Source organism: Pyrus communis, chromosome 12 (assembly GCF_963583255.1).
Source record: "Pyrus communis chromosome 12, drPyrComm1.1, whole genome shotgun sequence".
NCBI classification, from domain to species: Eukaryota; Viridiplantae; Streptophyta; class Magnoliopsida; order Rosales; family Rosaceae; genus Pyrus; species Pyrus communis.
In genome coordinates, this window is record NC_084814.1 from 19,819,354 (window position 1) to 19,834,113 (window position 14,760).

At 37.1% G+C, this 14,760-nt stretch overlaps 1 protein-coding gene across 1 annotated transcript; it reads left to right on the forward strand.

Annotated features, from left to right (window-relative positions):
* The first annotated feature begins 843 nt into the window (after positions 1–843).
* Positions 844–12,075, forward strand: LOC137709921 (uncharacterized). Its single transcript, XM_068448902.1, has 3 exons — positions 844–1,183; positions 1,396–1,606; positions 7,129–12,075. Exons 1-3 carry the CDS (start codon positions 1,028–1,030, stop codon positions 11,874–11,876), a joined length of 5,115 nt encoding a protein of 1,704 aa, XP_068305003.1. The 5' UTR covers positions 844–1,027; the 3' UTR covers positions 11,877–12,075.
* Positions 12,076–14,760: the final 2,685 nt, after the last annotated feature.

Genomic DNA, 14,760 nt, shown 5'->3' on the forward strand with positions numbered 1-14,760 from the left:
AGGAACACTTTCAGATACAAGGGAGTTCTTGCTCGTTGAACGTCAGTTTTTTTTTACAACAAAATCTTTAGTTCGAGAGTACTTAAATAAAATGAGTTTACTATCACATAACGTCTCAGTTTAATAATGCAATGCTACGTGGAGCAAAAACTTTACTTGTGGTGGTGCACTAGTGCATTGGACCACCACGTGACAATGAACTCGTTCCATATCAATTGCATTCCTTCCCTTCATCATGCAATGACACGTGGCTCAGATTCGAAAGCGTCCATCAGGGCAATCACAATCCGTTCAGAGTTTCAATATATATATTTTTGTTTTGCTGTTAATGTTAACCTTTTCCTTTCTTCATCGAGGGATTTTACCTTTCCTGTGTTTGTACTTTGCATTAATTCGTCAATCTTTCTTAAGCAGGTCCATTTATGCAATAGGATCATTTGAAAATATTTTTAAAATGATTAAAAGAGTTTTTAGAGAAATATTTTTGGATTTCAAAAGTATTTGAAGAGTTGTATGCTTCTTGCACGAAGCATTTTAAGTTTTTTCTTTTTAGATTCACTTACATTTTTACTAAGGATTGATATTAAAAATATATTCTAACTCTCAAAAAAAAAAAAAATTGCATCCATATTTCAAAAAAAAAATATATATATATATATATATATATATATATATAAACACTAAAAATCTAATTGTGCACTCTCTATAATAATGCTTTTTTTATTATTTAAAAAATATAAAAATTAAACGTTCAGAGTTTCAATAACCCTTCCCAAAAAATAGTTGCGGCCTTTATATAAACATCCTATTCCTTTGCAACATGAAAAAAGAGTTAGTGTCCGCCCACCCTCACCCTAACTCTCTGTTTACTTGCTCTCTCAGTTTGCTCTCTGTTTACTTGCTCTCTCAGTTTGCTCTCTCTCTCTCTCTCTCTCTCTCTCTCTCTCTCTGTGACTTTATTCTGTTAATCTCTCTGTAACTGAATAGTCGGCAGTGGCTTTGTGATAGCCGGTCGACCGTACCGAAAATGGCGACGCCGAGAGAGCACATAGAAGAAATACGCAAGGACTTCTCCATAGGAGAAGAAAAACACCGTTTGACTAAGGGTTTTCACCAGGCCGTAAAGTATCTCTCTGCTGAACTCTACGCTAAGGATGTTCACTTCCTCATGGAGCTCCTCCAGGTTTTAAATCTTTTTTTTTGGATTTTTGTGTATTTTAAGGTTTAGTCTACGGCATGGTCTTAGAATCTTGCAATATTACACACACACACACACACACACACACACACACACACACATATATATGTGTATGTGTTTTAGTGTGTTTATGTATTAGCTTAGACAGCTATTTGAATATTGAATCAGTGGTTAACAGTATACAAATTATTTTGCAGAATGCAGAAGATAATGATTACCCAGAAGGGGTTGATCCATCACTTGAGTTTGTCATAACTTCGCGGGATATAACAGCCACGGGGGCTCCTGCTACTTTAATTGTTTTCAACAATGAGAAGGGGTTTTCACCAGACAACATCGAGGCCATTTGCAATGTTGGACTTTCCACCAAGAAAGGCAACAGGAAGCGCGGCTACATTGGGGAGAAAGGTAAATGTATATGAGTTGAATTGAGCACAGTAAATAACAAAAATATATAAAGCAATATTGGAAAATTTTCTTATATATTCATTAAGGGTCATTTTAGTTCTCGTCCCTAATCAATTTAGTTGTTAGAATATTTGTTTAAATAGTTTGATCAAGGTCCCTAGCATCATTTAAGGGATTTAACTCATGCATTTATGCATTCAATATCCCACAAATTATGAAATTTAAAAAAATCCAAATAATATTTTTACAAATATAACAATTACTTAAAAATCAATAATAAAGAAATTTGTTCTTCACATCTAGCAAAAAAAAAAAAAAAAAAAAAAAAAGAATTGTACCCACGTAATTATTAATATAGTGCAAGAAATAACAATTGATATATTTTAAAACATAAAATAAACACATAAAATTAACATGGGTACGTTCATAAAAAAAATATTGGTACAAATTAAATTAAAAATATGGGTACATATTAAAATCCAAAACCATAGTTACAAATTAAACTGAAAATATGGGTACATATTAAAATTCAAAATTATGAGGACAAATTAAAACTAAAAATAATATCGGTATAAATTAGAAAAAGGATAAAAATTATGAATAGAAATGTATGAAAAAAAAATACTAAAAAGATTATATTTGAAAATGATTAGTAGTTGTTTGTTTTTAAATTGACATATAATGACTTGTAAATAATTCAATATTCAAATAATGAGATGAAGAAAAGTCAAGGGACCTTCATCGAAAATGGAAAAGGAATAATGTTTTAGTTAATAAGAAGGAGAAATGAGGGATAAGAACCTAATTTATCCATTCATTAATCTCCAAAGTGGAGTGTATATAGGAGTTACAATAGTATTACATATGCACTCCAATGTTGTGGGACAAAAGACTAGTATTTACACTTAACTAATATTTAAACGTATAACTCGCAACATTCCCCTCAAGTTGAAGCTCGAGCGAGTTGGAAAACACAATACTAGACATAGCCTTAGTAAGCACGTCAACAAGTTGATCTTAATCGATGATGAATACCGATCAATCTCCACATGTTTTGTACGATCATGTTGCACTCGATTATGAGCAATTTCAATAGCAGCATTGTCATCACAATGGAGTTTCATAGCACCCTTTGGTTTAAACCCAAGATCCCTCGACAATTTCTTTAACCACAAAAACACACATACATATACCATGAGATATACCACGAAACTCAACTTTTGCACTTGACCTAGCTACCACCTTTATGTTTCTTGCTTCTCCAAGTAACTAGATTAACACCCACAAAAGTAAAGTATCCATATGTAAACCATCAGTCAGTTATAGAACTAGCCCAATCACCATATGTATACCCTTTTACATTCAAATGATCATTCTTGGGGAAAACCAATCAGAAGCCATCTTCAAGTACCTCAAAGTACGGATACTCCATCCATATTAGCTTGAATATACGAGTGTCTAAACTGATTTACAACACTAACTGCATAAGCAATGTCAGAGTGACTATCAGACAAATAAATTAATCTCCCCACAAACCTTTGATACCTCGTTATGAGTAGGAACTTGATCTGGAAATAAGCCTAGACGATGATTTTGCTCAATTGGAGTATTAGCAGGTTTGCAATCTAACATACATGTTTCAGCTAACAGATCAAGAACATACTTCCATTAAGACAAAAAAAGAAAAAAGAAAAAAGAAAAGCCATGCTTGGATCGTGCAACCTCAATCCAAGAAAATACTTCAGTTTACCCAATTTCTTCATCTCAAATTCAGTAGTTAGGTACTTTTGAAGACGTTGTAGCTTCTTCCAATCATCACCAGTCATGATGATGTCATCAACATAAATAATTAATGCAGTTGGCTTACCATTTTGTTGCTTCAGAAACAAAGTGTGATTTGAATGACTTTGGAAATATCCAAACTTTTTCATTGAACTTGTAAAGCTCCCAAACCACGCTTTATGAGATTGTTTCAAACCATACAAAGCCTTTCGAAATATGCACACACCTTTTCAGAAGATATTACGGTATCTAGTGGGAGATCCATTCAAACATCCTCATTGAGATCACCATGGAGGAAAGTACTCTTGACATCAAACTGCAATAGGGGCCAATCCTGGTTTGCTGCTAAAGATTAGAGGACATGTACAATATTAATCTTGGCAAAAGGAGCAAAAGTCTCCTGATAGTTCACACCATAGGTTTGTGTATAAACCTTAACAACTAGTTTGGCTTTATACCATTAAATAGAATCATCTGAGTTGTGCTTGATAGTGAACACACATCTACATCCAACAACTTTATTCTCTTTTGGCAAATGAATCAAATCCTACGTGGGATTCTTTTCTAGAGCTTTTATCCCAACATTCATGGCATTAACTCATTTAGGGTTAGACAAAGCATCTTGTAATTTTATTGGAACAGAGAGACTAGATAGCTGACATACGTAAGATACATATGGCTTGGACAAACGATGAGTAGATACATAAATATGGATATGATACTTGGTTTTGGCATGCATATCAGACTTGCATTCTACTTTAGGTTTTCCACGATTAGCTTGTGGAGGCAATTGATAAGTAGGCCAAGGCAAACCGTAAGAATTTACCTCATATGTGTCACTATTTTATACTAAACCTAGATAAATGATCAGCAGGCAACTTATTAGACAAACCAACAGTAGGTGATCATTCATTAACAAACAAAGACTCTAGACCAGTGGTATCACACATGGGCGACCGTTCGTTAGGTGTATCCGACTGGTTGTAAGCAGACATAGCCTCGAGAATGACAGTCGACCAATCACTATGTATGGCTTACTGCTTGATAACATGTAGTAGGACAGGTTCCGTCCCTAATTCAGCTTGCATCCACACCATCTCTTCAACTCTGCACTTCACACTCCATTTCCTCCTTAAGTGGGGAGTCGAAAAATGGCTTCTCAAAATAAGAACCTTCTCATGGAAGTACCATCCATGGTACTATAAGTTTTGTGAGTTGGATGATGATAACATTTATAGTCTTTTTGATTATTAGCACACCCAATAACACACATATCAGAAAGCACAAGCATCAAGTTTACTCCATTGATGATAGTAGATATGCATATACGCCACACACGCTTGCACCTTAGGATGACATTTGGAGACAGAGACATGAGAGACATGTTTTTGTTGCACATCAAGTGACATCTGAAAATCCAGAACCTGGCTTAGAACACAATTGATCAAATACACAACCACCAAAATAGTATAACCCCAGTAATGATTAGGTACACACTTATCCAACATCATTGAGTGAGCAACCTCCATTGTTTGATGATTATTCCGTTTGGACACACCAATTTGTTAGGGTGTAAATGGAGTAGTCATCTGATGAATAATACCCTAATCAAGAAAGAAGCACGCCAAAATGTTATTTACTTCCTCTTATCCGTTACCTGACCTGAAGACGTTAACTTTAGTCTAAAACTAAGTAGACACTATTGTACAAAATTATCAATTAAGAGAAACGATATCACTCTTATTCTTCATGAAGAACACCCAAGTTAGTTGAATATAGTCATCAATAAAAGTAACAAATCGACAAAATCCATTAGAAGTAACTTCGTCGGACCCCACACATCAGAATGTACCAAATCAAATAGCAAAATAGCTTTACATTCATTTATTGGGAAGAAAGTAGGATGACTCTTAGCCATGACACATGTTTCACACTTGAACTTTGAATGACAACAAGTGTGAAACACAGAAGGGAATAGATGATTTAGATAACTAAATGATGGATGTCCCAAACGTTGATGCCACAATCAAATTTGATGTTTATCGTCCACTTTGGCACTTAGAACTTGATGATTACTTGAACCTAAAACAACTGTATTCTCCATAGTTAAGATGTACAATACCCCCAATTCTTTTACTATAACCAATTATCTTATGAATTTTGAGGTCTTGAAAATTACAATACGTGGGGTAGAAGTGAGCAGAACAATATAAGGTATCAAGTAGATTTTCTACCGACAAAAGATTGCACTTAACATTAAGAACAAGTAGAGTATGAACCTGTGATAAGGTCAGAGTAAGAGAGATAGTGTCTTCAACCTTCACAAGTGAAGGTGCTCCATTTGTACTAGTAATATACGGATCACGAACATAATCATGCAACTCATCAAACATTCTAGGGTCACCAGCCACATGATTAGTGACCCCAATATCAATTGTCCACTTCATTGTTCTAGCAAGAAGCAAAACAATACTATGGTTATATTGATCTATTTAGCCAAAAACGATAATAAAGGCACAAAAAATATACGCGTCGGAATTGAGACATTATATCAGAAACACTATTCATGACTCTGTAGCAAAATCATTGTTCAATGGCACACACTGTAACATATCATTGTTTATGGGCACTATTCACAACACTATAGCATAAGAACTATTCACTGGCACACACCGTACACGAATTTTTTTTTTTTTTTAATTATTTGAAAACAAAGGAAATAACAATAACACAAACCCCAGTTGAACAATTAGGGCATGGTACTAACAAAAAATGGGCACATAGCCCACCAAAAGCGAACTGCTTTGTTACCATGTTGAATTGAACATGGTAAATATCAAAATATTTAAAATTGCATTTGAGGAATTTCTTACATATTCATTAATCTCTAAATAGAGTATATATATGAGTTACAATATGGATTACAGATGCACTCTATCAATGTGTGATAAAAGACTACTATTTACACTAAGTGAAATGTCTTAGGTTCGATTTTCGCTAAAAACAAATTTAAACCACATTATTGCTAACTTATTGTGAGATTAGGCCCACCCTCTTTCTTTAATGTAGATAATATCGATTGTTCCAAAGAAAAAAAAAACTAATATTTACACATAATTAACTCGCAACAATATACACGAGATGCTGCTATGTATTCTGCATGCCAGCCCTTTTTATTATGAGTTTATAACACCAAGTATCAAATATTTTTTTATATAAATAAACATAGGATTGGGTGACGTTAGCCCTTCAGAATAGTACAATCTTGACTGTTATATATATTTACCAAATATATAGATATATATTGACATTGCTGTTTAAAAACAAGAAAAAATTAAAGAAAATAAGACTAAAGGTTCATTTGGAAGTACTTTTAAAATGACTGAAAATGCTTTTGAAAAAAAATGTTTTCAGGTTCCAAGAGCACTTGACATGCTTCAAGCAAGCTGCACCAATTACGTACGCTTCTTGTAGAAAGCACTTCAAGTGCTTTTCCAAAATTTGCTTGTATTTTTGCTAAAGATTGGTACCAAAAATCTCTTCACCAAAAGCGGTTTCAGCCATTGAAACACTACCAAACGAGCCATTACTCAATCTTGACGTGTTATTTATATCAAAGAATTATTTACTCAATCTTGACATGTTTATTATGTGTTTTGAATTAAGCTTTTGTTGGCTGTATGAATGTCTTCATAGTTTTTCGTTTTGCGAATTCAATTACATTTCTGTTTAATCTGCAGGTATTGGGTTCAAAAGCGTGTTTCTCATTACTGCGCAACCTTACATTTTCAGTAACGGATATCAAATAAGGTTCAGTGAAGAGCCCTGTGTGCACTGCAATGTTGGCTATATAGTTCCGGAATGGGTTGATGCAAACCCTACTCTTTCAGACATAAAACAGATGTATGGTTCTGGTTCTGCCCTTCCAAACACAACCCTGATCTTACCTCTGAAGGCGGACAAGGTTGAAGCTGTGAAGCAACAGCTATCTAGCATGCAACCGGAAATTCTCTTGTTCTTATCAAAGATTGAGCGGCTCTCGGTTAGGGAAGACAATGAGGATCCAAGGCACAACACTGTAAGCGCGATTGCAATATCAAGTGATACTAATTCTGACACCAGGAAGGACATGGATGCTGAATGCTACACACTCCACCTTTCTGCGAAAGAAAATGGCTGCAAGTTTGATAATGAATGCGGCTATTATATGTGGAAGCAGAAGTTTCCTGTCAAGCCGGAGTGCAGAGTGGATGGGAGAAATGATGTAGATGAATGGGTGATCACGCTTGCATTTCCATTTGGAGAGCGCCTTCGTAGAGGAACAAACACATCTCCTGGAGTCTATGCATTCCTTCCCACCGAGATGGTGACAAACTTTCCCTTTATAATTCAAGCCGATTTTCTTCTTGCCTCATCGAGGGAAACAATTCTTCTGGACAGCAAATGGAATAAGGGGATTCTCGATTACGTTCCAACTGCATTTGTGAATGCATTTATCTCACTTGTCACATCTGAAGTAGATGCTCCAGTTTCTAGCTTGACTCGTATGTTCAAATTTCTGCCTGTTCAGAGCTCTTCTTATGAAGGATTGAATGTTGTCAGGGAGTCTATAAAGGCAAAGATTGTTGAAGAAAGCATTGTCCCTAGTGAGCCTCACGAGGAGCGGAAGGTATTTTATAAACCCCGTGAAGTCGGTAGGTTAATGCCTGCCTTTTGGAATATTTTGCATAAAGCGAAGAAGCTAGGGGTAAGCTTGGTTAATCTCTCGTCTCATGGAAAACCGGTTCTGGCATATGCCCTTGATGATGTCGAGTATAACGAGATACTGAATTTCCTGGGAGTTGAAGCCGTGAACAATGAATGGTATGCAACATGCATCTGCGGTACATCTAATCTTATAACTGGGGTGCTGGAAGATGTCTATTTGGAGCTTCTACTTTTCATTTCTGAATTTTGGGGGTCTAAATTTTCAAGCACCAGCATCAAGAATATACCGCTCATAAAATATGTGGGTTATCGAAACAAATCTCTGTGCAGCATAAGCGCAATCCAGAAAGGCGAAAGCAAAGTTTGCTTATCAAGTGATTCTTGTCATGTTTCATGGCTGATTGACTGGAACATGGAGTTTGCATCTGTTTCCAATGTTCTCTTTATGCCAGAGATCACACAAGAAGCTCTCGGATTGTGTTCTAGGAAGGAGACGTTGAAGAAGTGGCTTTTGGACCAAGTCAATGTTGGTTCTGTAAGTATATGTGACTATGCAGTCAATCTCTTTGATCAGTCACTTTGTGAGCGGAAGGTTGCTATTGCATTCGCCCACTTTTTATACCAGTCTTTGAGCAAGGAATATATCTTATCTCGGGAAGCTGTTAATTTGTGTGCACTGATGCCGTTGGTGGATAAGTATGGCAACATCACTAGCACTAGGAAGGGAGTTCTTGTTCCAGCTAATGGAAGCAAATGGGCAGGATTGACCGACTCTAATCTGTGGAGAAGAGAAGGTTATGTTGAGTTGAACGAAGACTATTTGGATTCCGGTCATTTTGCTGGTAGCTTTACACAACAGAAGGAGCTCCTTGGGTTTCTAAAAGATCATGCTAAAGCCTCGGACATCCCAAATGTTTGTGCTCCCAGAGATGGTATATCATCTTTATCTGCACCACTCAATAAGCAAAAGGTATTCTTGCTTTTGGACTGGATTCGCCAGCTCATGCATAAAGCTAGCATCCCTCAGAAGTTCTTGATGTGTGTAAAAGAAGGTAGCTGGCTGAAAGTTACTTTGAATGGTTCTCCTGGTTTCAGGCCACCATCGCAGTCATTTCTTCTCAAGTCATCATCGGGAAACCTTTTGCAGAATAGCTCTGTTTTTGTTGATATACCGTTGATTGATCAAAGTCATTATGATGGAAAGATTAACGATTACAAGGAGGAGCTGAAAAAAATTGGAGTCAGGTTTGAGTTTGGAGAAGCGTGTGAATATATGGGGAAGCATCTCATGTCTCTTGCTGCTGCTTCCTCTTTAACCCGTGGCAATGTATTTTCTATACTACGTTTCATCAGATTTTTGAGAGAGAAACTTCTTCCACCAGCCGATTTTATCAGCAGTATTAAAGATGGTCAGTGGCTTAAAACTTCCCTTGGCTTCAGGTCTCCGGTTGGATCTGTCTTGTCGGATGATGAGTGGAAAGTTGCTTCGCAAATTAGCGACATTCCCTTCATAGATGAAGCATTCTATGGTAAAGAAGAAATCTGTCAGTTCAAAACAGAACTTGAGTTGCTTGGCGTGGCGGTCTCATTCAGCAAATGCTACCAACTGATAATTGACAACCTGAAGTCACATTCTTGCTTGACTTCTTGGACACCTGAGGTTCTTCTATTGATGCTTAAATGCATGTGTCTTTCGAGCTCATCTGAGAAACTTGTCAGTGCTTTGAAAGGATCGAATTGCCTAAAGACAAAAACTGGTTACAAGCGTCCAGAGGAATGTCTCCTGTTCGACAAGGATTGGGGATGCATTCTTCAGGTCTTCAGTGGTTTCCCATTGATTGATCACGATTTCTATGGAGACAGAATATTTTCCTTCAGAAATGAGTTGAAGAAAACTGGGGTGGTGGTTGGTTTTGAGGATGCCGCAAAAGTATTTGCCCATTATTTCAAGCAGCATGCATCTTCGACTTCCATTTCAAAAGAAAATGTTGCATCAATTCTGTTGTGTTACAGAACACTGAATGTAACTCCATTTAAATTTCCTGCAGATCTTACGAGCTGCATTTGCGAGATGAAGTGGCTGCGTACTCGCCTTGGTGATCATAGATCTCCCAAACAGTGCATTCTCTCTGGTCCCGAGTGGGATTCCATCTCTTCCATATGTCTTCTTCCATTCATTGATGATTCTGAAAATCATTATGGAAAAAAAATTCATGAATTTAAGAACGAACTGAAGATCTTGGGGGTGGTTGTGGAATTCAAGGACGGAGTCAAGTTTGTGGAATCTTGTCTGTATCTTCCTCAGGATCCGACCTGCATTTCTCGGGAAAATGCATTAGCATTGCTTGAATGTATACAGATCTTATTGCAGGAGAAAGCCTACTCCCTTCCGGAGGCTTTCAGGGGAAAACTTTCTCAAGCATGGTTGAAGACTCATGCTGGTTACCGGTCTCCTAACCAGTGCTTGTTGTTTGATTCGGAAACGCATTTAAAGCAGACTGATGGGCCTTTCATCGATGAAGAATTTTATGGTTCTAAAATTACAACCTACAGAAAGGAGCTCGCTGCAATTGGAGTGATTGTCGATGTGAAAAAGGGATGTGCCTTGATTGCTAGGCACCTTGATTTACAGGATGAGTTTTCGACATTTGTTCGAGTATATAGTTACTTGAGTGAGTCTGAGTGGGTTCCACTGACAGATGGAGAGGCTCCCCGAAGGATCTGGGTTCCGAAAGAAAATAAAAATGGTGAGTGGGTTAGTGCAGATGAATGTGTTATGCATGACAAGGATGGTCTGTTTGGTTCGCAGTTAACTGTTTTGGAGAAACACTATGATCAAAAGTTGTTTGGTTTCTTCTCTTCTGCTTTTGGAATAAGATGCCGTCCTTCTGTTGATGATTACTTGAATCTCTGGAAAGTTTGGGAAAGTTCTGAAAGCGAATTGTTGCTTGATCAATGCTGCATGTTCTGGCTTTATGTTTCGAAGCACTGCAATTTAAAAACGGAGAAAAGTCTCGCTGATGCCGTGGTGAAAGTACCGGTTTATTCTGGCTTAGGCAAAATCTTGTTGTGCAACAAGGAGGACGTTTTCATTGCTGATGACCTTCAGCTGCAGTGTCTTTTTGAACAGTCTTCACAGTCAATATTTGTTTGGTACCCTCAGCCAAGCTTGGCCTCCTTGCCTCGAACTAAGCTGCTTGAAATGTACAAGAAAATTGGTGTTCGCACTATTTCAGAATCTGTGCAGAAGGAAGAAGTTTCTCTTGCAAATGATGCTGAGCTACAAATAATCCCAAGGGAAAGATTGTTCGGAAAAGCACTGCTGAGGCTGATTCTTGGATTTCTTGCTGGTCCTCCCATTGAAATGGAGGTGGAGAAGAGGCGGAAAGCTGTCCAAGGTCTTGTGGACGTTGCCGTATTGGAGACACCAGAACCAATCACTGTACGCTATGATCTGACACTATCTTCTGGGGAAGTTTTGAATGTGAGAGGCACACGAAAGATACGGTGGGACAGGAAGAATTCCAAATGCTTCATCCAGATGGACAAATCTGGCCGGCAGAAGAAGACCGTTGAGTTTGCTACATATTTTGCCGAAGCAATCTCTGAGTGTGTTCTGTGGGAGTTCATTGAACTTATACCTGCACTTTCGGAGCTGATCAGGTTGGCATTCGTGCTAGAATTCAATGAGGAAGATGTTGATTTCTTGATGAAGTCGAAGAATTTGCAGATCTTCGTTGAGGATGTCGAGTTTCTGAATTCTGCCTGCCCATCTAACTAGTTTCTTTTTCAACAATAATAGTCTCTCTAAGCGGATGAATTGAACTCTACGTTATGCTGTTTTGGTTGTGTGGTTTTTTATCGTTGGATTCTCATGTTATTCTGAACAACTGTATTTGCTTCTTTTATCATATGAATTTCTGAACCATGTTTTCTCATCTGTTTTTATTTTTTATTTATTTTTATTTTTTTTATAACCTTCGGCGGTTAACTGAATGGTCAGTTGTATGATCGCTGATTTATTTTAATAACGTTGTTTTCTCTTTGTATTGTTCAGAAGTTGCTAACTAATTATTAGCAGCTGGTTTTCCACTTAGTCCCTTGGAAACTGATGAGAAGGGAGGAAAATAAGTTACACAGATTCTCAAGGAAGAAGAAAGACTAAATGAATTAAGTTAATCCATGCATAAATTGAAATTAATCAAATATAATCAACTCATGTAGCCAGCCAGCCCTTTGCTTGAGTTACTTCACCAAGTTGTTTAAGAATCTGTCTGCTGAACTCTTTGCTATAAGAATGTTCACTTCCTCGTGGAACTAAGGCGGAGTCGAACACAGGTGAATATTCATAATCAACTGAGTTACAATACTCTTGAGGTAGAATGCGGTCTTATTCTCAAACCGTTATGGTATATGCTACCCTACCCTATTTATTATGAACTTAATGTTATAGAAACGCCAAATAAATTACTAGTTAAAAAATGAATGGTTCTACTTGAGAATCCCTGCAATTACCATTTGTGCACTAAAAGAACATAGATCACATACAAATTGAACCCACTTTTATTTTCTTCAACCCCACATTGCTGTGCACTAAAAAAATGAATGGGTCTACTTAAGAATCTCTGTAATTACCAAATTGTTGTGCTTTTTTTTTAAATACTGCTTATGCTGTACTTCAAGAATAATTAGTTGTAAAATAAAGCAGATGAGCGTTTGGTTAATTGTATTTTAAAAGTGTTGTAAGTAAGAAAAGCAATGGTGCGGTTGTGGTGGTGGCAAACGACGTTGATAGTGTAAGGTTAGTGTTTGTAGTGGTATGTATTACAATAAAATGTGTGTGGAAGGCAAATAATGTCATTTTTTAAATATTAATGAAGGTATTACAACAATTGAAATATGTATTAAAGGCTCAACTCTACTTTTTTTATTAAAGTTGCTTTTAAAAGCAACTTACATGTTGCTTTTAAAAACTGTTATCTGGAAGCCATTGCTTTTAAAATAAGCAGTATATTTTACTTTTACCTAACATTTTTGTATTACTCAACTTTCAAGTGAAGCAGTTTTTGGTGAAAAAAAGTAATATCAAACGGGGCATAAGCCAGACATACTCAAGTTCTAATACGAGTTCTTCTCAACCAAACCAACCACAAAGATATTTGGCAGCAGATAACCAAAAACTCCTTGGTTTGGAAGATTCTTTTCAAAAAGCTCCCAACGAAGGATCAACTTCAACAACGGGGCATTCCACTGGTTCAAATGTGCCAACTATGTTATAAGAATTCTGAATCTATTGATGACTTAATTTTTAGTTGTGAATTTGCACAACGTGATTAGTGTTGGCTAGCTACCCAATTTGGCACTACTTTTCCACCTACGGGCTCCGTCTCTGACTTTTGGCTTGCTTTTGTGTCAAAGCGGTTTTCTCCACAATTTCGCAATGTTTGGCTAGCTTCAGGGTTTTTCTTGCTAATGGCTATTTGGAAGATGCATAACAAAGTGAAGTTTAAAAGTAAACCCCCTTCCTTCTCACGCCTTTGCCGTTCCACCTCAACCTGGATTAGGCAGGTTGGAGTTCTCACCCCTGGTCATGTACGAGGCATTTTGGATAGGCAACTTTTAGTCTCTCTTGGAATCTTGGCTAAATATTGTAAAGCTCATTTTATAGTCCCTATTATTTGGCATCCCCCTCATTTTTCTTGGATCAAAGTGAATATTGATGGCCTTGCTAAAGGTAACCCGGGTTCTGCGGCTTGTGGCGGGGTTTTTCGAGATTCTGCGGGCTATTTTCTTGATGGTTTCTCCCTAAGCTTGGGGCATCGTACTTCTTTCTATGTGGAGCTCCGTGTTGTCATCCTTGTTGTGGAATTGGCTCACGCACGGGGTTGGCAAAATCTATGGCTTGAAAGTGACTCTTCTAGCGTGATATCCTGTTTCGCTTCTAGATCCTTCTTTCCTCCTTGGTCACTCTAGACATGCTGGAACAATTGTATTCTTCGATTGCAAAACATGGTTTTCCGTTGCTCTCATACATTTTGAGAAGGGAATGTTGTTGCTGACAAATTAGCCAATTTAGGGTTTCTTTCATCTTTAATTGTTTGGCATTCTGCTCCTCCTATAGAGATTCTTCCTCTTCTGAACTCAGATTTCTTGGGTATGCCAGCCTATAGGTTTGTCTCTCATTCTTGATGTGTGATTTCCCCTTTTTACCTAATCTTTTTGAATTTTCTTTTTTCGTTTTGCAACTTGTCTTGTAGGTTCTTACCTTTTAAGGTTTATAGACGGGTTTGGATATATGTCCACCCAATTTTCAAAAGGGATAAGGCGTATGTCCCCCCTATTTGTATCTCATTTTTCTTGTTTTATGAGGGGTAAGGTTTATATTCCCCCTAACTAGGTGTAACTTATTTTTTCCTATCAATAAATTTACCTCGTCCTGTCGAGGTTTTCATATAAAAAAATAAAAAATAAAATTCGGTAGCAGATAACCCAACAAGAAGGAATAAAATTGAAAAAAAATTAGATTGTTTGGCCCTATGCCACCTAACATTTATTGGCTCTCAGTTACCTAACAGTTCACGCCCAACATGGTTCGACATAGTCATAAATTCTCATAATTGAAAATGCTAAGTAGAAAATGTTTTAAAACCATATTTTATAGACTA

Bases quoted from the DNA above. Each gene is read 5' to 3' on its own strand.
- LOC137709921 (XM_068448902.1), top strand. From the start codon at position 1,028: ATGGCGACGCCGAGAGAGCACATAGAAGAAATACGCAAGGACTTCTCC. The intron at 1,184-1,395 runs GTTTTAAATCTT...ATTATTTTGCAG, and splicing joins TCCTCATGGAGCTCCTCCAG to AATGCAGAAGATAATGATTA. The intron at 1,607-7,128 runs GTAAATGTATAT...TTTAATCTGCAG, and splicing joins CGGCTACATTGGGGAGAAAG to GTATTGGGTTCAAAAGCGTG.